This window comes from Mugil cephalus, chromosome 1 (genome assembly GCF_022458985.1).
Source record: "Mugil cephalus isolate CIBA_MC_2020 chromosome 1, CIBA_Mcephalus_1.1, whole genome shotgun sequence".
NCBI classification, from domain to species: domain Eukaryota; kingdom Metazoa; phylum Chordata; class Actinopteri; order Mugiliformes; family Mugilidae; genus Mugil; species Mugil cephalus.
Window position 1 is genome coordinate 49836119 of NC_061770.1, and position 23569 is coordinate 49859687.

At 38.1% G+C, this 23569-nt stretch overlaps 1 protein-coding gene across 1 annotated transcript; it reads right to left on the reverse strand.

Moving 5' to 3' along the window:
- Positions 1 to 274: 274 nt before the first annotated feature.
- Positions 275 to 23204, reverse strand: LOC125013905 (sterile alpha motif domain-containing protein 9-like). Its single transcript, XM_047594884.1, has 2 exons — positions 21188 to 23204; positions 275 to 896 (listed from the first exon to the last, which is right to left on the reverse strand). Exons 1-2 carry the CDS (start codon positions 23046 to 23048, stop codon positions 583 to 585), a joined length of 2175 nt encoding a protein of 724 aa, XP_047450840.1. The 5' UTR covers positions 23049 to 23204; the 3' UTR covers positions 275 to 582.
- Positions 23205 to 23569: the final 365 nt, after the last annotated feature.

A 23569-nucleotide genomic window follows, 5' to 3' on the forward strand; every position in this document is an offset into this window, starting at 1 on the left:
GTGTTTGGTTTTTATTTTCATTATTGTGATTTGTTACACTTTAGAGCTACCATAATTACTTAAGCCCCAGCCATATTATCTCAGTAGTACACACAACTTTAGCACAATAAATAAATAAATAGTTTAGATAGATTACATATAGATTCATAGTTAAAAGTTAAGTTAAGCCTACTTTGGGAACCACTGAACTATGGACCAACATAATATTTTTACTTATGACTAAAGAATCAAAGTACTTCTTTCAGTAGACTGCTAGGTAGAATCAAAGACAATGTTGTAATGTGATAAGTTTATTTCTTTCTTTTTTGGACAACATATGCAATTACCAAACAAAAGATGTAATAATGAAACAATAAACATGGGTCTAATTCCTAGTTTGTCATATTCCAGTGAAATAACTCAAAGACGTATTTTAGATCTGATATTTCCAAAGGTACATGAAGGCAGCAAACCTCAGCACATTATCTGCCAAAAAATAACATAACTTTGTATCTGTATAAATCATATTAAGTGTACCAAACCTATGAAGCTAATATCTGGTGCATCTTTATTACACCTTTTATCCAAGGTGTCCATGGATGATTATTGTTCACTGTGAGGGGCCCCCACTCTGAAGACCACAGGACCCTGAATGGTGAAGCCAAGATAGTAAAGAATGGTGCTCAGTGGTCTTTCATCCACTTTCTCTTCCACTCTGGCCTTTATTTTCTTCTCTCCTACACAAACAAACACTTCTTCCTGCTCCTCCAGTGTCATGGAAGAGTTGCATGGCTCCACCTGGACTGGAAGAAGCAACTCTTTGATTTGTGGGTGATGCCACACTTCCCCTTTGATCCACACATCATGAAACAGCCTCATTTTCTTCTTTTGTTGTTCCTTTTCCTCTTCTTCATCTGTTTGAGTATCTAGCTCCTTATTTAGTTCTCTTTCCTCTTCTTCATCAGTTTGAGCTTCAAACTTGTCCAAAACCATTCTTTCCACCCTCTTATCCAGCCTCGATTTGTGAATCCATCTGCTCAGTCCAGAGCCTTTTCCCAGAAAAAACAGAGGCAACAGGTAACGGCCCCGAAGGTACTTGGCATACTTGGCTCTCTCAAATTCTTCCTCCATGAGTGTCACAATATCTTGTAGGTCAGGGTCAAACATGAGATCAGGAGATGACTGTGCACTGTCCTCTCCTCCTGTGTCTTGGTCCTCATCAGTGTTCACATCCTCCCAGGTTTTGTCTTGTGATCCGTCCTCCTCTGTGGCCTCTAGTTCAGGTTCTTGCTTGACCTCAACATCCTCTTCTTGCTTGACCTCAACAGGCTCTTCTTGCTTGACCTCAACAGGCTCTTCAGGCCAAAACAACAACAGAACCAAAAGGTAAAACTCAGGACTCCTACGTCTTCTGTCTATGCACAGGAATTTGCGAATGACTGTTTGGAGCTTTTTGACCAGGCTAAGTGAAGCAGAATCAGGCTCCTTGTTACTCAAGATGATGTTGGAGAGGATGTACCTCTCTGCCACTTTGACATCATCAACATTTGTCTCATACATAGTTTTTAAATCATGCCGGATTTGCTGTAAATCATTCTCATCCTCCTCAAATCGAGCACGGCTTCCCTTTGAGGAGAAAAGGCCATGATCCAGACAGTTGAGAAGACCTGGGAAGCTGGTGGATTCAGCTGCTGTTTTGCCAGTGTAATCTTTATAACACAGTGCAACTTCCTTCCAGAAGAAATGTGGCTCGACGGTTTTGATATCAGGCTTGGAGTAGGTCAGGTACCATTCAAAGAAGTCAAACTTGTCTTCTACTTTCTTTTGTAAGTTTGGATAAGAAGCTGCAGCACGTGTTTCACGTTCAAGTTTTTTAAGGACTATCTTTGCCACTTGAATGAAGCCAAAAAGGCCTCTGTTGTTGAAGGAGTCTGAAGTGCTTACAACACCAGGTGTGCCCTCCATCTCTGGGCCCTCTTCCCTCTCAGCTTTCTCCTCTTCATCTCTAAATGCTGAATAGGCTTTTACTGATATTTCCTCCACATCCCTCTGTTTTTTGACTTTCCTCAATAAATTGTTTTTATGAATTTGTCCAAGAGTGTCAGCCACATATGAGTTGTTTGGAGCTCTTGTGATGGCTTCCTGTGCCCATTCTTCAGCCCTCTTATAGTCACTACTCTCTAGATAATATAGACGAGCAATGGTTTGTGGAAAAATCGGGTTCTGTCCGAAAGTATCTGATGCCAATTTCAAGACAGAGCGAGCCTGATAAAAGGCCTGTTTCTTTTTAACACAACAGAGTATATCACTGATGAACCTTGAAAACTTGGCTTTACCATGCTCTCCCATTTCTCTCTTTGTTAACAGATCTTTGATGAATTGGACCATATCTTCGGTCATGTTGTCACAAAATGAGCGGAAGAATTGCCTCGCTGTACGGCCCCTGGAAATATTCAAGTCAGCCAGTAGCTCCACAGCGCTCTTTGCGATCTCTGGGTGAATCATACAAACACTTCCAGGGACTGGACCGGACGTTTTGATCAGGACAGTAAAAGGCTCCATTCTTTCTTCAAAGGGGGGGCCTCCATGGATGGGATCAGGTGGCCCAAGGATGCGTTGACACTCATCCATCGTGATGTAGGAGTCAGGAACGTACGCATTCAAGAGAGCCAGAAAAGAGAAGAGTTTTGCGTTTTTGGCCCGTCGATACTGTTGTACATACTGTGAAAGTAATTCTTTATGGCTATCAAATAAAGTCACAGCGTCTGAGGCCACAGTTTGTGTTGAGTTGTGCTCCATTGCAATATGAAGATGAAAGATTGTTCAGCAGTGTCCAAATGCCTAAGAAGATGAGGATCATAATTAAATTCACAGCAACTTATCATTCCATTATATATTCTTTCTTTTTTTGTTGTTGTAGTTTTTTAATCCTAAACAGGTTATCCTAAATATGTTGCATATATTCAGGGAACCCAAAAGACAATTGTGACTGACTTCAGTGAGACCTGAACAGTTGCGAAGTTGGTTTTGTTTCTTCATGAAAGTTTTCATTAACTAGGATATATTGGCTTAAAATTTGATTCAGGGTGCTCAGAGGATGAATCTTAATTCTATACTTCTATTGAGGACATGCCATTTTCCTTAAGTGTTATTGTGAGATTGTCACTTTTTGTTTAATTCCATTTAATAATTTATTGCATTGAGATAATGCACGTAAATCAGCATTGGTGCAACAGGCATCAGTGTAAATGAACTGGACTTAGCACAAATGCTAAATCACAGTCGTAGTCCCAAAGCAGGTACTTACACAAAAGACTTTAAGACCTCACAACTACAAATCATGCAAGAGACAATGTCAAAACAAACCAAATAATAAAAAAAAAAAGATTAATGAACCAAGAACCCAGGACTATCAGATTAAGAACAGTATTTAGGCTAAATGAGTACATGTCCGATTCATTTTTGACCAAGGTTTATTTTTTTTTTTTTAACTTAATTAAATTTTTTTTTAAAAGGTCAGTATTTGTATAGTTTCTGATGTGGAGTGTGTGGTGGAGGAATGTGTGCCTTTTACTGATACGACCATTTAGGAAAATTTAGTCCTGTGCCAAGGTACATTTCAATCACCTCTAGTTACAGCTCTCGTTCTTCGTCTTTTGTTTTTTTTGTCTCTGGATGAATTCATTCAGTGGTGTTGGGGCAAGACATTTAAAAATATTACAACAATGAAAATGAGGAGGTATCTTGTCCAAAATTTTAACTACCTTCTTAAACAGAGACTTGATTGAGGTTTTAATGTACTTTCTTTTGTGTGTCCATGTTGTAAAACAGTGATTTATGCGTTTTGTCTCATATAAAAGAAATTTGCCAGACTGAATTTAATGGTATTTTTAACATTTCCTCTAAATTGTAGTTTTGTGTCAAAAGTCACTCTGAAATATTTAAACTCTTCCACTACATCAACACTATCTCCGTTGACTCCTACAGATGGTTGATCTCCCTCCACTGTTTTTTTTCTGTCAGATTTATTGTTCAAGTTAATATTAAAATCACTAATATACAATAAGTTTCTCTTTTAAAATTGCTGTATTTTAAGATGGTTTTAAGATGATCATAAAATGTATTTTTAGAAGAAAGAGGTTGGTACAGACATATCCTAGTGAAAGACATTTTAGGGGAAACAGTCATATTGAGAACAATACATTCAACATCTATTTTTGCTGCCCATCCTGTAATCCTTTAATGATAACAATCACTACTAACATTTATTTTTAATAACTGTTATATATTTTTTTTTTCAATTCAAACTTTAAATAAATTGATAAAAGATGAGAATAGGCCATTACTTAGCAAATGTTATGTCCAATGTTATTGTAATAATCCAAAGTGAGGCAGGCACGTTAAATGATAATTAACAGAAGCTTCTAAAGCCGTTGTTTTCCTGGAATTTCCAGATCTCTAAAGACAGAGTCACCTGAGTGTATGTAAACCCACTGGGATTAAATTATAAGCGACACGGTTGATCTATAGATCATGAAAAACTGTTTTTTTTTTTTTTTTTGTTTTGTTTTTTTTTTAACCTTTGCACAGATTTTTTTTTTAACTAATTGTTGTCAACATTATTGACATTATTATTATTCAACATTATTAGTAATAGTGATAAACAGCAAACTGCACTTATTCTTAACACATTGTATTCAACATTATTAAATCCATATTTTGTAATAGAAAGAAATGATTACCTGTTTGAAGTTCAGTAGGTTTGTGGTTGTCTAAAGAACAGATAGCATATTTATAAGCTGTTAGAGACACGCCTCCTACATACTTTTCATTCTTACATCTTGAATAAGCCTAGTGTCTCATTGCATTGGGTGTCATTCCTCCTTGGTGAACTTAGACGTCATTTGTTGTTATGTAGTCTTTCTTGAGAAATGAGAACCAAGTGCTGCCTGCTTTCCTGTAAATAGGCTCTTTACCAGTAGGTCTTATTTTGCATCATTCAAATTTCAGAATGAAAAAGATCAAAGATCCAAAACAACGATTGCGCTTGTAATGTTAAATATATATATTCTACTACTATTATTCAGTAGCACTTTTTACAGTTCTGACATAACACTTGGTGTGTTTATTGCTAATGAGATTCTAGGTCACAGTTTATCTAAGTCTAAAAACATATGGTAGTGTCAAAGGGACATATATTTATCAGTTACATACTGACCAGAAGATACTTTCAAATTAGCAGTGAATTAAATACTGTTGTAATGTATCAACTGAGAATCATTACTCTGTTCAACCTAGAAGAAAGGTCATGTGTTTGTTACTGTGATGAAGATTCATCGACGGGGAACCCTGAATTTCTGCACCATGTTTGAGAGTAAGCCATCGTTTTCAGGAAGGGTTTTAAGAAAAAATGTGAATCACAGTTGAAACACAGGAGAAGTCACATGATTGCTGCTGACACAGGAATTCATCCTCTGAGAAGCCTTAGTATCTGTACTAAATTTTAGTGAAACCTAAACCAAATGTTGAGTAAAACGGCAACTACATTTTGACACCAAAAGAGAAATGATGGTGTCGCTAAAGTTATTAAGATTCATCCTCTGGTCACCCTGAATATCCATGCCAGTGTTTAGGACAATCTGTCAAATCTCTCTACATTGCTGAGAAATGACAAACCACATGGTGGCACTATAGGAAATGTCTTGAGATAACCGCATACACTATATTGCCAAAAGTATTTGCTCACCTTCCTTTACACACATTTGAACTTAAGTGTCGTCCCATTCTTGATCCATAGGGTTTAATACGATGTCAATTTTGACGATTCTTCCAGAATTCTTCCATTCAGTCAGACACTGATGTTGAATGACAAGGCCTGGCTCATAGTCTTATCTAATTCATTGCAAATGTGCTCTATCAGGTTGAGGTCAGGACTCTGTGCAGGTCAGTCAAGTTCTTGGGACTAGAGATGGAAATTAGCTGCATGGCTGTAATCTCTTGTATTTACATGTAAACATATCATTAATATCAACTGTCCCATTTTAAAAATAAATAAATGAATAAATCAACAAGACACAGTAGAAAGTCAGTATAGAAGTAGTAAGTGGATACTCAGTAAACACTGGCCTGACATAAAATAGATTTTTAAATTATATGAATTAAACAAACTAAGCACAAACCATGTTACAAGTATTTGTCACAAGTGAACAGATAACTCTCCACAACCGCATTATATATATCTTTGAATGCTTCCTTCATTCACTAATACGTATTTAGAATTAGAGGATAAATGAAATACATTACTCAACCAGTCAAGAGTAAGGAATGACATACGAACCGGTTCCACCACCCAGCTACTAGTTTAGAAAAACATAAGTAACAAAAGTGGAGTTTACGGCTAAAGAGATCAAACTTGAACGTACCTGTTTTACTTGTTCCCTCGTTGTGTTTTTGTTGATGATGAAAGATTGGTTTATAATTACCATGCCAGCTTATTGTAAAACAAGACACACTGTGCTATAACAGTAAGTGAAACTGTAAGCAGGTATGAATATATAAAGATTAGTTGCATTTTCCCTGAATCATTTTGTTTTTCTTCCTCTCACCTGCTGCAGGAGTGAAGCACCGCCTGTAAAAAGGCTCAGGTTTACGCAGGAACTTAGTTTCACTTTCACCACAAATCTCTTGAGCTTCACTTCTGAAACCAAAAGGAGACTTTTAATATGTACTGTTTTGTGATTGTTGCTGTTTTGTTTGGTAAATTAGGTTGAGCTACTTTCATTCATCAAGATTCGAACACTGACACTAGTTAAGCTAACTGATGCCTAGATGCTAGCTAGTGGCTTTTACTGTGCCACTGTAATTGCACTATCAATCATCTCATCTAACTCTTGCCAAGAAACCAGCATGTGTACTGCACAACAGTACAGTCAGAGTGAACATTCAATCCCATGACCACAAAATGGCTTAATCTTAATCATTTGTGAAACGCAGGAGGAGTTGTGAGTATGTATGTTTATGTCCAAAGGCAAGTCAGGGTGTGTGTATGTGGCTGGAGGGGGAAGGGGGCTTGTATGAGTGTCCAGCAGTGGGACGGAGTTTGAGTGATTTACAACAGTGGGATTACAGATGGAGAAGAAGCACCCTGAGTGCCTAAATTTGTTTGTGTTCGTATAAATAGTATTTTGTAAAGACTAAATTCGTGTAATAGGTTGTAATAATGTAGTTCTAGTTCACCAATTCTTTTGTCTTTCATGCTAAGTCTTGTGTTCACGTAGTTACATCACCAATGTTTTTTCCTATGTTCCTTAGGCTTCAGGGTACCTTAAGTGTATAGTATACACTAATTAATAATTTCTTTTAATCTTCACAAAATAAAATCGCACATACACATTAGACCACAGTGAGTAAAAATGTGACAGAAACAAAAAACGTCCCGAAACTGCTTGGGATTAAAAGGGTTACATTTACAGAATACATATGTAACTGGTTGCCATGTTTGTTTTTTTCCTGTTACTTTGGGTAATTGAATGCTTAACACAAAAATGAGGGGTGATGTTTATTTTCTCTTACTTTATCCATTACAGTTTGACTGAAAATACCAACTGCAGAGGCAACACTTACCATAGAGTTTATGACACTTCATGACACAAAGGGATATTAAAGGTCACATTTTGAAAGTAGTCTATATATTAGATGAGAATTACTCATAAACACAGTGTATGTTGGCATAGTGCTACAAAAGAAAATAGGCTGATTTTGATGATAAAAAGGAAGTACTAAATTACTAGGAAATAGTAAACAAATCACGATGTCAATAACATAACCCACCACGGAATTGTAGCGGCAATATGTCTACGTAACCTTACCCACCACACCTGGCAACCCTGCAGGCCGTCAAATCAGAGTGATGACTGGCCCACAGTTTGTCACATCAACCTTTACAACACATTGGTTAGTCCTGTGTATTTGTAAACCTGAAAGACAGGAGAACCACTGGAGAAACCTTGGTAGGTAAGCAGATTTAGTCAAAGTCTGCCTTTATTTTATTATATATATATATTTAAACATTTTTAAAGAATGTCTTATCATTATTATTATTATTATTTCTCCACAACTTAATAGACAGTTAAGTAGGCTACAATTCACAATTGAACCTAGCAAGGCTACTCACTCTTACGGGTTTTGCTCAGGTGTTTAAAAGGAAGAGAGTCATTTTCATTTATAACAACGTTTGCACGAAAACAGCAGTCTTTAAGTCCACTACACATAGTTTAGTATGAGAAGGTTCAACAGCAGGCTAATGGCGACTGTCATTATGCATCATGTATTACGAAAAAGTTTTAGAATTTTACACAGTACAGCCAACTGTGCAGAGAAATGTCATGGAAAAGTTAAAACCTTTCTCTTGTTTTTAAAAAAATCCAAATGTTTGAAATCAAATTCAAATCTAACCACAGTGCAGTAACAAACATTTGCTAGAAACAATAAATAATGACTTTGCTACATGCATGGATAATTCGTGATTATGTAAAAGGACAAGTGATATTCATTCATTTGATGTAATTTCTTGTTGACCATTCCCTTTAATATATCCACAGAGTTTTGAGTTATTGGCTTGGTCTGACTCTCACAATGGAAGGTAAGAATTGCTACACACATTTTAATTCTGATGATGAAAGGACCAATAGGCCTACTTTACAATCAAATGAAAGAAAATGTGTAATAAATCTTGTAGGATATTCTGACTCTGATTTTAACTTTAAATGGTAATTCCAAAGTTGGAGTCGGGGGCAGGGGGTTGGGGGAGGGGGGTGATTTATTAACCGACGTTGTTACTATTCATCACAGGTGTACATCATTCGCTCTGTGATGTCGCCGCGTTGTTGGCCTGTGCTGGTTCTGAATGTATGTTCTGTGAGAAAAAGGAACTGGCAAATAAAGAACACCTCAAGAAAAAGCATCTTGAACAAGCAATTCAATTTTGCTGCTGGACACCAAGGTATGGTGTCCAGCTGAGGTATATAAAAATCGATTTTGTCCTTATTATTTATTTTTTTTAATTGTAGAAAGTCCCTGCAGAGGTTTCTAAATTATCTTTTGATTTGAAGAAAACTAAGATTATGTCATTTGGAAACAATAAATGAATTGCTCTAATAGAAATCATGACTGATAATGTATCCATACAGACTGCGAATGAAACTAAAGAAATAACAAACATGTTCTGCATTGGCCCTGTAACAGCGAAATGACAGATTGTAGTGTTGAATACTAAAAATGACAAATTTGAGCATTTTCTCATAAATAAAACCTTGCGGAATGAATGATTTTTTTTTTTGTGCCATGGCTGACAGACATTTTTGTTGCTAAGGTTACAAGAGCATGGTAATTTTGTTTCACAGTGTTCTGTTGACATATTTGATTTTTTTTTTTCCTTCAAAATTTGTGTAAAGACAGACTTGGTTAACCAACAATTTGTCAAGGTTTTATGTTTGTCTTTTATTTTGTGATCATGTTTTGAAGTTTCCTGTTTTATTTTGTCATGTTTCCTGTCCATCGTGTTTCCTTGTGGTTTTGTCATGTCTGTCTGTTTGTGTCGTGTTTCCTGTTTTATTTTGTTAAGTTCCAGATTTCCTGTCTTGTGCCTCTTTGTCTCTTGATTGTTAATTTGTCTTACCTGCATTGATTGTTCTCATGCGTCTCACCTGTGTCTTTTCATCCCTCAGTCCTCTTGTGTATATATAGCCCTGCCTTTCCCTTTGTTCCTGGTCGCGTCGTTTAATGTCTCCACGCCATGTTTCCCTGTCTTGTTTCATGTTACCATGCCATGTTTCATGATTCTTTTGAATTTTGGATTTTCCTGCCTTGCTTGCAGTGCCTTTTGTTTGTCAATTATTAAATACCCCCTTTTCCTTGGAACTCCCTGTCTCATCAATAGTCCTGTATCTGGGTCCTCACCTCAACACCCATTCCAGTTGACACAATGTGCCATATGCCTTTTTTTCTGCATTTCCATTGTTTTTCAATATGCATTTAATTTTGAATAGCCTGCCTGTTTCTGCAAGGACAGCAAGCAAAAATCCAGAGGCCACTACCATTGCCACTTGTGTCGATTTAATGCTTTTACACGGTCAATTGTATTCATAAAACATTTAAACTGCATACATGGTAGGTGTTCTGTTTTAGCATCTATAAACATTTTAATGTTGTATACCCTATATAGTCATGTAATCCTAATGTGTGCTGCTTTTTCACAATGTCTATCTCCTGCAGGTATTGAATCACACAGGAGACATGGTAATACATGGCTGTAATAATGCTTCATTGTTGTTGTTTTCTCAGTGTTAACCTGTTTTACACTAACAGTTGTTTATTCTTGTTTTTGTTGTTGTTTTTTGCAGAGAGAAGAAGCACTGCTACGAAGAGAAAAGCCAACAACATGACAGATAACTCAACAGAGAAGTCCAAGCCTGGGGATTTTGCTTGTCCGCACTGCACAGCTGTGTTAAGTGCACAGAAAAACCTCAAACGGCACATCAGAGATGTCCATGACATTGACTGCACACCAATGTTATGTGTTGATGGAAGGACAGAATTTATGTCACACCCAAATATAACCACAGTCCAGTGTTCCACATTCATGTCATAAAGTCCACAAGTTTACAGAAAATAGACAGTGAAGCAGAGAAATGCAGAACATTTATGCAAATTGGGTGGTCATCTGGAAACCCTGGAAGAGAGTGCTCACATCTGGAAAGGACTAGCAAGGCAAAACCATACATCAAGCCTGCAGTCCTCACATGTAGCTCACTACAGGAAATGTTGAGCAAAGGGTTGATGTCATCTGAGTGGGGTGAAAAGTGTGCAGAACTGAACACTGCTGCAATGAACAGTGGAGTTGACAGTGTTTTTCCTATTGTTTTTGAAAATAAGGAAACACCTCAACATTGGTACTTCTTCTCGGTTTTCACCAATGAAGCTGGTGTCAATTTGGGCGCACAAGACTTACATTTGATTCAGTGGCAGGGCAGTGGAACTGTCCATGTCGGTCGACTGGAAGATCCCACCGTTGCATCCATCGTATGATGGGAATGTGGTGGATTTTCCAGGAGTCTCCTAGCACCCTAGTGGCCACCTCAGACATCCAAGTGGATGACATTGATGACTTAGAAAGTCATATGGTGGAAAGCAGCATCACCTGTGATCCACAACTCATGAATGCACCAAAAATATGCACAATGACAGATTACTTGAAAAACAAAGGCGCATCCCATGCGTGCAGGACTTACCGACAAAGCTGAGAACAAAGGAGGAAAAAACACCACCCTGTTTTGTACCCTCTGAGAACACCTGCCCCTACTGTCCAGGGCCCACCCCTCCAGCACTTAATCCCTACAAAGTGGTGACCACCCAAGCAACGGTGTATGGGATGAATTACGCAATAAAAGGTAAGTTCATGAAAAACGTATAAACTGTATAGTTTATCATGGTTGTATCCATCATGTTATTACATGACTTCAATGAGATGTTAAACAGTGTTCTGTTTACGTAATACAGTTTTACTCATCTTCATACTTCAACAACCGTGTGATCCTAACACTGCCACTGTGTGAGCTTCTGCTGCGAGGTTAGGCGGTAAGAGAGCCATTAAAACCTTGTGTAATACAGTTAATAATGGGAAAAAATCGCTTATATATATTATGTGAGGAAATCGGGCTTCTATGATTTTTTTTTGTTACGTATATCAATTAAATATGTGTAACTACAGAACAAGACAATCAATGGACGCATGCTGGACACTCTGTCATTCTTCAGTGACAACCGCTACCATCATCAGTTAGTGAGGAGGGCATTCCACCATTTTTTGTCCCTGACCGATTTTTAATATAACTTCTACTGTAACGAATGTGGATACCACCCAGCCGTGGTCAGGAGATGCAAATTGGAAATTAGCCTTCGATGTCCCACATAAGTATTTTTTTTTCCATATGTAAGTCTGTATTTTACCAATGAATAAATGATGCTAATTGTGATAAATGATGCACACATGAAAACATGCAGTCATGTCAAATAAGTTTGGGAGGCAATGATATAATATTTAACAACTTATTCTAATTTTGTTATGGAATTCTCCACTTCTTTGTTGGAATTAAGTATTGATGGCAGTAAATATGTTTCTTTGTGAAAGTTTGCGTGGCTGTTATGGTTTTGTAATAGTGTTAAAAATTTTACTTGTAGTTGGGACATTTAAACGACCTGATCCAGAAACTATAACAGATAAAGACATTGAAGTGGACATAGTCAAGGCCTGGTCAGATCTGGACAGGTCACTCATAGCAGAAGGTCTTATATCAGGTATGGACTTCTTAGTAATCTCGATTATCGTAAATGTGTAATAGAGCAAAAGGATCAGTGATCTCAACCATACAGTTTTGGGTAAATGTATGCTACATTCTTAAATTCTTCTTCAAAAAAAAATTTACAACATTATATTTTTAACTAATAGGAGCATCTCTGACCAACCCATATTCCACATCTGTTGACCACTCCACGTTGGCACCATGGATGGGAGAGTACACCAGAGTGGGAAATATTCTGCCTAAAACTGAAGTTAAAAAGGCACTAAGAAAAAGGACAGATGACATAAAGCAACCCACAAGAAAGATTAATGAGGACATAATATTAGACATCATTGACTCAAAGAAGGTATGGATAATGGTAGTCTATGTATCATTGACTATATAGACATCGTACTCCATGCAGTGTTCAGTCCTACTAAATTATTTTTTTGTGTGTGTTGACTACAACATGCTGTAATAGCTGCTTCATCTAATGTAAATGGTGAATTTGCAGCCTCAAAAAAAAAAAAGAACTCCAGGAGGCTTGTTATGCCCTGGGTGTGTCCTCTGAGGGTTCCATTGCTGATCTGATGAACAGGCTTCAGGAAATGTTAAACTTCAAGGATGTATATCCAAAGCTTTTCGTGAAGCTACAGAAAGCTGGTGGTAAGACATACCGTGGTTAATTAATTTGCTGTTTTGTTGTTATGTTCCAATAACATTAATGTGGTGCTCCATGTTTTTTTTGTTTTTTTTTTCACGGTGTTGTGTACTATCTGAATTTTTTCTTTTGGATCGAGTCAGCAAGAGACCACACTGACGGCCTGCTTAGTTTCAAAAACGTTCCTATGTGTTACATTTCAGATATACTCGACACACATTGCTCGACACACAAACAACCGCACCAAACAGTTGTTTTTCCATCCACATGATGGAAGACTGTGTGCCCCAACCTCTGAAAATATGAAACTAGCAGCCCAGAAGGAACTAAAGGTTGACATGGAGTGGGTTAAGAACCTCCGGTTCCCATACCCACTACAGGGACTGCCTGACAGCGTCAGATTCACAAGAAGACATCCAATCACAGGGACATGTGATAGGTACTCCCTGTATGATAGGTTCCATCAGAAAAATCAAAAACGTGCAGAAGAGAAGTTGAGAAGCCTCAACATCTGCCCCACCCTACGAAGAGAAGTGAACTCTTTTGTTGTGGAACAGCTCAATTGTGAACTTGCATCTGTGAGATATTCATTGTGCCAGATGAAAGAGGTACATTTCAAGCAGACTGCAAGAAAACTGATTGACTTGCACGATGACAAAATCAACAGGAGCTTTAAGGCGGAAATGGAGGCCTTGTGCAACACCCAGTTATGTATTGGCCTGCATGGGATGCTGGGACTCCAGCCAGCTGGTAAGTTTGGTCAGTATATGATATTGCAGACTAATTTATGATAATATAAAAGTAGACAAAGTGAGCAAATATTAAGAATGTACAGCTGATGTGTTTTTTTTTTTGTTTGTTTTGTTTTTTTAAGGAGAAGGTCTTCAGTCTGCCTCTGTTGATTCCCAATCTGGAATCCTCATTTGTTGCACAATCATATACTGTTTGGGATAATGACAAGGTAATCTCTGTTTTACTTTCTTTGATCTTAGAAAGTCATAAATTATGAATGTTAACAATTCCAATTTCATTATAATGTGTCTATTAAGGCAAAACTCAAGGACCTATTCACTGGCTCTCGGGATGAAAGTCAAGCCCTGGCTCATGCCTCAAGGAGGTTTCCATTGTCTATAAGGGACCTTTGCAGTGTGTGCCCACCGGAGTTGTTGGGACAGTCTTTACTGTTTATGCCATGGCTGACTGATGATGTAAGAGAAGATGAATCATACTGCAATGATATGACAGTTACAGCAGTGTTTGTTTATTTTTTTTTCTTTATGTTTATCACAACTTCAGAGATGTACTTTAACAAGTACATTGAATTGAAGTCTGTAAACTATTGAGTGTCAGAGCTGGCTCAAGGACACATGGTAATAGATTTAAATTTTCTCCGTTACCAATATGATTTGTAATGTGTAATCAAGGTTTGTTTATATATAAATGCAATGTTTACTGTTTTAGTGCAGCTCCTTGGCTTAGTATGACTTCATTTTGTGGCACCGTGAATGGCAAAGCAGTGGAGCTGTCAGTGACCATGTTATGAAGTGCACCCCTGTAAGATCATCTTTTTGTTTGTTTGTTTGAATTTTATTTGTGTCATTCAACCCCAGAAACAGGGAACCACTTCATTCTTTGGGTGAGCCACCACAACTTTAAAAGTCTTATTTTATTGTTTAACTTTAATAAATTTGGATGGGTGAATATGTCATTGTGACATTTTTGTCAGAAGTGGTTTTGTTCAGCAGCCTACATTAAATGATGCAGAAACACCAAAAGCTTCAACCAATTCATGGGTTTCAGTGACGTCACGTTTGTTGCGGAATAAACAGTGTTGCGGCCGCCATCTTTTGGACCTAGCGCCTCCAAAGGCCAGTCAAACTGCAAATGCGCATCTTTCACCTTCCAAAAAACAACGCTATTTAAAGAACATTGGTATTTTGGGTTTCGATCCCTACTTAATTGCCCTTGAAATGCTAATTCCCCTTCAATCTACCTCAAAATGTTTTTGATCATGGGAAAGGTAAGTTATGTATTTATTTACTACTTCACGAGCTTTCTGGCCGATTAAAACTACCACGAACGTTACATTTGCTAGCTTGTTTTTGGTTAGCTAAGTGTTTATTTACCTATGTATTCACTGCTGTGTTTAAAACGTAAAAGTAATGGTTGCAAGGTCATTGTATCTGTGTGACGACCCCTTTCGTGGGCGTCTGAATTGTGGAAATGACGTATGGTGGGTGTGTCTCACTACCTGTGTTTCCCTAAGGTTGCCATGGAACCCGAGTGACTGATTGACACCTGATGTGGAGCACCTGGGCCCAGTGTTCCGCAGCTACTTCAGCCTTGCCTCCGATGGTCTCATTCTCTTCTCTTCTCCCTGCTCCAACCCAACTCACAGCCAGCGTCTATGCTTTTGTTCTTCATTACAACACTCGCACACATTACATTTACCCAGGCATCCACACCCTCACTACTGATTCCACTGATTTTCACATCCCACTGGTTTAACTCGTTATGTTTTGGGTATTCGATTATTTTCTGCTAAATAAAGTACTGGTAAATTCGCTCCCCCTCTTGTCCCTCCCATGTGCTTTGTTGTAACCCCTGAGCCAGGTTGTAACAAATGGGGGCTCGTCCGCGTCTCGGTTACGTTACCTTGTTTTGAGTTTTGTTACAGAGTAGCAAGAGGTCTTTTGTTCACCTGTCAGGGTTAGGTGACATGCTGTGGAGGCGCATTTCTGGAGGTTCCCGTTAGGCTTTACGGCACTTTCTCCTTTGGGATTGTGTCCGTTTGTTTTTTTTCATGTGTGACGTCACATGAAACCCGTGAATCCCACGAAGTACATATACACGTATGTCTGTAGAGCTACTTTGTTATGTGTTATGTTATGTAGTGATAACAGATTGATTTTACTATAGGTGTTTGACTTCAAAGTCAAACAAATTAGGATCTATGATTCACTTGCCTTTATACAAGTATGGAAGACAATGACATAGACATCCTCAGGTAAACAGAGAGTAGCTTTATCATCTATTAGTAATGTAATTACTAAAATATTGCCACCTTTGTCTAGAAATTTCTTCCGATTACCTGGTGGTTCTAAGGTTGGAGTGTCGGGTATCCTCCGCAGTGGAAGCAGCAGGACTCAGTTAACTGTGGTGTTTTTGTGTGTTCTGTGAGTTGCCACTTGTGTGACCTGCTTCTCTTTTTCTTCAGTGCATGAGTGGTCTGTGGGTTCATAAGTATAAATTGTTTTTGTTCTAGGCAGCTGAAAATTAATTTCAGAATTGGGAGGTTACTGTGGAGGCCCTGAGCCTGAACCAGTGCAGGACTCTGCGTCTGCACCATGCCTCTGAGAAATCCAAAAACCTGAAGACTGAGGTTAGACTAGCTGGTGTTTTAATATGTCATAATCTTCACTGTTAATAAGAGTAACGCTATGATTACATCAAAGGTCTTTGTTATTCAGGACTTTCCACCTACAAAGGATGAGTTGTTAAAAGTAGAACAAAAAGCTGCAGAAAGCAGAGCCAAAGAGTCAGACTCCAGCAGCCATTGCCTGGCCTGAAAATTAAAATCTTGCTTGTTTCAGTGAGCAACTGGTATGTAGAAAAGACACCATAGTATTGTGCACATGACACAGTTGACCAGCTCATTTATTTTAAAGCCACTTATGGTTATATCCATTTCAAAATTTGAAACCATGACCACGTCAAGGCATACTCATGTGTGCAATGCACAGTTCGTAAAAACTGGCTGCATTTTGAGTGTGCTGGTGTGTAAAGATTTCTTTTGTGGATGTGACCTTGCACAAGATGTGTAAGCATAATCTCATGTCAGACCCACTGCAGCCATTGAAATATATATGTGTATATATATATATATATACATATATATATTATGAAATGTAAAAATACAATTATAAAAATTAATCCCCCTCAAAACAAAACAATAAAAGAGAAGCATTTGTATAGCAAGATATACAATTTGTTGATGACAATAATTATATATATATATAATTTTCATGCATGCTTTTTAGATGGGGGGAGGGAACAGATAAAGAAAATGTTAACTTGTCAGTTTGCAATTTGTCTGGATGCCAGTTTCACACAGCTTTTAAGCCTTTAATAGTTGAATAATAATCTCCACTATCTGCATATATATTTTCATGTTTCTCTACTTGTTACCCCAGACAGACCAGATTATCCAGCGCTTGGAGAAACTGTTGTCCATGCCTGGAACAGCATCTGACAAGCAGCTGTTTATTACGGAGGTCCTTTTGCCAGAGGTGAGCCAATGAGGATATGCACAACATGAATAATTCATGAATGAATTCAAATTGGTTAAGGCTTTCACTGTCTTACACACTTGCTCGTTGCTACTATTTTTCAGGTATTGATTCAGTGGTTGCAAAACAATGGTGACATGTGCCGATATCGAGCTGAATCAGTTCTTCTGGAGAGCACACCTGCCAAGGAAGAGAAAGGGTACTCAGCATTGTTGGCATTGTGGGTGTACGTGCCCATGTGTGGCATTAAAATTTTCATTCTGCTATCATGGCATATAGTGGTTGTGCACCTGTCCATTTACATACTATCTACTACTATCTACTACTATGTGAAATGAGAGAAACGGAAGAGGTAACAAGTTGCTTTATTGTTGCACTTAACAAAAAACCTTAAAATACATATTGCCTCTACAAATACATATTGCATAGCATAAGAATCTTGATTCACAACTTTTATGTCATAGCACACTGATGGTGGAAGCCGTACAGTACATTTCCTAACATCAAAACATTAATTAATATTAAATGATATCACATCAAACTCAAATAGGTAGATTTTGCAAGATTATGCAAGATTCATACTTTATGCATGTTAATAAATAACAATGGAGCTGAATACAAACCTGGTAGATGAAGTCAGAAGACAAACAAACAGACCAGGACTGCTAGGCACAGACCATCTGAGAAAGGCAGAGGGAAAACACAGGGTTGAAATACAGAAGCAACAATACACAGGTGGTAGACATAAGGTGTAGATTTCACAATAAAACAGGAAATGAAGTCATACAAAAGGAACACGCCGGACAACAGAGAAGACATCACGGGACCCACTTAGTCTTGCTATGTGTTCATTCAGTCACATTTTCAGTCCATTTTTTATTTCTGTGAATGAACATTTGAATTTAGGTTGCAGAATGACACAATTATTCATAAAAACAGCATTCTTAGAAAATATGATGGTGTACAATATACTTTCCCATTTTTAAAATAACAATTAGGAATGACATGAATATACAATTTTTTTTTTCATCTTTACTACAGGAAAACGTGAATTTAAGAGATGTTGCGGCTGCAGCTGAGTGGTGCCGCCAGACACAGTTTGAGGGGGCACTCAAACTGCCTGCTGTCCTTTCCATGGATGAGGAGGAGAAAAAACAAGTGCTCCAGGAACTGGACAGCTGGGAGGAAGAAAATGATGAGTCTTCTCCAGCAGAACTGCTGACTTTTGCATTCGAAAAAAAGGACTTTGAAAAGTTCAATGTGGAACTGGTCAAAAAAAAAAAAAAAAAAATTAACAATATTTGCAAGATTTGAGGAAGTGTGATTGATCCTCATACGGACACACACACACCTTTTTTGATTCTTTCATTCAAATATTGAAATGTTTGTTTAGTTTGACTCTGTATGATTGAGGATTGTATTTGATAATAAATGTTGCGAAAAAACAATTTCTGTGGGAATAGATTTACTTCAGTGTTTTTGCAGATACTTTCTGTATCTGTATGTAAGAAGTGACAAGTATTTCATACATATGCCCATAATGGGAAAAGAGCAACATCTGGTAAACAACAGAGTGTCACTCACTCACTCATACACACACAAATCAATGAAGCTTCATTGACATATAGTCTTAAGTGCCTCAAAATTATGAAAAAATGTATGGACAGGGCAGAAGAGGTTTAAGAACATTGTGCAAAAATAGCAGAACAAATATCAGTTGTTTTTAATGCAACTGCAAGGGGATTTTGGGTCTCAAGCAATATTAATGCCAGTACAATTAAGGTGGTACCTGGTTCATGGTTAATCAGGAAAACCCTGAAAAATAATACTAAAATCCCAATAGCAGAAGCAGCGGCATCTACCCTGACAGTGGCATCGGCCGTGGCATCTGGGGATGCCACCGGAAATGTCACAGCTAGTTGCCAATGCCACGATTTGAGCTTTATGTGCTGGTTAGAGGCTGAGTGAACTGTCTATGGCTAAAAATAGTACAAGTAACCTGAAGAAACCCCTGGAGTTAGAGGCTAAACGACCTCTTGCTAGCAAACAGACGGAAGATGACGGGGCGAGCAAATCTAAACAAGGAAAGTTGTATTTCTCCAGACCAGAGGTGAAGATGTTTGACCCAGGAGCAGTGAGGAGGCTGGTGGCTGCGTGGGTCGTGGATGATGTGCTGTCTCTTTCTACAGTTGAGTCGCCGGCGTTTCAAAAGCTTGTCGGCAAAATCCCTGTTCGATCAAGTGACAAGGTAAAAACAAATCTATAATGATATAGTCCTATTGTTAAGGTATAAACACATTTCCACAGATAGTTCATTTAAGATGAGACACTGCAGGTGGTGTTAGAGGTGATTTAATGATTAAAAATTGTTTTAATTTGTTAAGTCAGTTGTGTTTGCAGAGGGATTTTCATGGTTGTTATTGTCACATCATCTCAGAATACTTTAACAGTAACAATAATACATGTTTTACAGTACTCATAAATGAGACTGTGGGTGGTAATGAACAAAGCTCTAACTAAGAAAAAATATGGATAGAAATATATAAAGTTATGAGTCACTAGAGATTTGTGTCTCTGTGTCTGAGTAAAAATCATTCACGGAAGACAACCTTTAAAACTGCAATGTAAATTGCAGTTCATATACTTGTAGTAGATTAAAAGAATAAGGTGAAAATATTAAACGGGCTATTCACCATAACAAAATATTGCCTTTATTTTGTAATGCCTTGTCCTAAATGTTTATCTTAGTGAAAGTAACTAAAAAGTAATAAGTAACTTATTACTCTACACAGAAAGTATTGTAAAGAAACGTATTACTTTCAAATGCAAGTAACTTGTAATATGAAATATATTACATTTTGGAAGTAACTTGCCCAACACTGGTAATATAGCCATGGGGCACAGATGTGAAGAGCTTTAAAAGGAATCTGTAAGATCTTAAGCTTAATTTTAAATCATCCTGGAGCCAGTGGAGACATTTAAGCTCCTGGGGGTGCAAATGGGATGTACCTTTCTGAGGTTTTGTGTTTGGTTTTTATTTTCATTATTGTGATTTGTTACACTTTAGAGCTACCATAATTACTTAAGCCCCAGCCATATTATCTCAGTAGTACACACAACTTTAGCACAATAAATAAATAAATAGTTTAGATAAATTACATATAGATTCATAGTTAAAAGTTAAGTTAAGCCTACTTTGGGAACCACTGAACTATGGACCAACAAAATATATTTACTTATGACTAAAGAATCAAAGTACTTCTTCCGGTAGGCTGCTAGGTACAATTAAAGACAATGTTGTAATGTGATAAGTTTATTTCTTTCTTTTTTGGACAACATATATGCAATTACCAAACAGAAGATGTAATAATGAAACAATAAACATGGGCCTAATTCCTAGTTTGACATATTCAAGTGAAATAACTCATAGATGTATTTTAGATCTGATATTTCCAATGGTACATGAAGGCAACTTCAGCACATTATCTGCCAAAAAAAAAATATATATATATATATATAACTTTACATCTGTTTAAATGACTATCACAGTAAGTGTACCAAACCTATGAAGCTAATATCCAGTGCGTCTTTATTACACCTTTATACAAGGTGTACATGGATGATTATTGTTCACTGTGAGGGGCCCCCACTCTGAAGACCACAGGACCCTGAATGGTGAAGCCAAGATAGTAAAGCATGGTGCTCAGTGGTTGTCCATATACTTTCTCCTCTACTCTGGCTTTTATTTTCTTCCCTCCTGCCAAAACAAACACTTCCTCCTGCTCCTCCTCCAGTCATAGAAGAGTTGCATGGCTCCACCTGGACTGGAAGAAGCATCTCTTTGATTTGTTGGTCCTGCCACACGTCCCCTTTGATCCACATATCATGAAACATCCTCATTTTCTTGTTTTCTTCATCAGTTTGAGCTTCTAACTTGTCCAAAACCATTGTTTCCACCACCACATCCAGCTTCGATTTGTGAATCCATCTGCTCAGTCCGGAGCCTTTTCCCAGAAAAAACAGAGGCAACAGGTAACGGCCCCGAAGGTACTTGGCATACTTGGCTCTCTCAAATGAGTTCTCCATGAGTGTCACGATGTCTTGTAGGTCAGGGTCAGACATGAGATCAGGAGATGGCTGTGCAGCCTCTCCTCCTGTGTCTTGGTCCTCATCAGTGTTCACATCCTCCCAGGTTTTATCTTGTGATCCGTCCTCCTCTGTGGCCTCTAGTTCAGGTTCTTGCTTGACCTCAACATCCTCTTCTTGCTTGACCTCATCAGGTTCTTCAGGCCAAAACAACAACAGAACCAAAAGGTAAAACTCAGGACTCCTACGTCTCCTGTCTATGCGCAGGAAGTTGTGAATGACTTCTTGGAGTTCTTGGACCGGACTGAGTGAAGCAGAATCAGGCTCCTTGTTGCTCAAGACGATGTTGGAGAGGATGTACCTCTCTGCCACTTTGACATCATCAACATTTGTCTCATACATAGTTTTTAACTCATCCCGGATTTGCTGTAAACCGTTCTCAGGCTCCTCAAATCGAGCACGGCTTCCCTTTGAGGAGAAAAGGCCATGATCCAGACAGTTGAGAAGACCTGGGAAGCTGGTGGATTCAGCTGCTGTTTTGCCAGTGTACTGTTTATAACAGAGTGCAACGTCCCTCCAGAAGAAATGTGGTTCAAAGGTTTTCATATCAGGCTTGGAGTAGGTCAGGTACCATTCAAAGAAGTCAAACTTGTCTTCTACTTCCATTTGTAAGTTTGGATAAGAAGCTGCAGCACGTGTTTCACCAAGTTCTTCAAAGACTATCTTTGCCACTTGAATGAAGCCAAAAAGGCCTCTGTTGTTGAAGGAGTCTGAAGTGCTTACAACACCAGGTGTGCCCTCCATCTCTGGGCCCTCTTCCCTCTCAGCTTTCTCCTCCACATCTTTAAATGCTGAATAGGCCTTTTTTGCTATTTCCTCAACATCCTTCTGTTGTTTGACTTTCTTTAATAAATTGTTTTTATGAATTTGTCCAAGAGTGTCAGCCACATATGAGTTGTTTGGAGCTCTTGCGATGGCTTCCTGTGCCCATTCTTCAGCCTTGTTATAGTCACGTTTCTTTAGATAATATAGACGAGCAATGGTTTGTGGAAAATTTCGCTTATGCCTGAATTTATATGATGCCATTTCCAAGACAGAAAGAGCCTGATGAAAGTTCTTTTTCTCATAAACAGAATCAGCCTGCTTGAATTCCTGCTCCTTATTAACAGAACGAGACTCCTTAAAGCCCTGTCTTTCATATATATCATGGATCAATCTTGAGAACATGTCTTTACCATGCTCTGCCATTTCTCTCTTTGTTAACAAATCTTTGATGAATTCTACCATATAGGGCCGGGCCTTATATTGTGAGTACAAGAACTGTTTCGTTGTATCAGTCCTGGAAATTTTCATGCAAGCAAGTAGCTTGACAGCGCTCTTTGCGATCTCTGGGTGAATCATACAAACACTTCCAGGGACTGGACCGGACGTTTTGATCAAGACAGTAAAAGGCTCCATTCTTTCTTCAAAGGGGGGGCCTCCATGGATGGGATCAGGTGGTCCAAGGATGCGTCGACAGTCATCCATCGTGATGTAGGAGTCAGGAACGTACGCGTTCAAGAGAGCCAGAAACGAGAAGAGTTTTGTGTTTGTGGCCAGGCGATGCTGTTGTACATACTGTGAAAGTTGTACTTGACAGCTATCAAATAAAATCACAGCGTCTGAGGCCACAGTTTGTGTTGAGTTGTGCTCCATTGCAATATGAAGATGAATGATTGTTCAGCAGTGTCCAAATGCCTGAGAAGATGAGGATCATAATTAAATTCCCAACAACTTATCATTCCATTATATATTCTTTTTTTGTTTTTTGTTGTTTTTTTTGTTTTGTTTTTAACCCTAAACAGATTATTCTAAATATGTTGCATATATTCAGGGAACCCAGAAGACAAATGTGATTGACTTCAGTGAGACCTGAACCGTTGCGAAGTTGAAGGTTTTGTTTCTTCATGAAAGTTTTCATTAACTATGATATATTGGCCTAAATTTTGATGTAGTTATTCAGGGTGCCCAGAGGATGAATCTTAATGCTTCTATTGAGGACATGCCATTTTCCTTAAGTGTCACTGTGAGATTGTCACTTTTTGTTTCTTTTCATTTATTAATTTATTGAATTGAGACAATGCACTTTAATCAGAATTGGTGCAAAAGGCATCAACGTAAATAAACTGGATTTAGCACAAATGCTAAATCTCAGTTGTAGTCCCAAAGCAGGTACT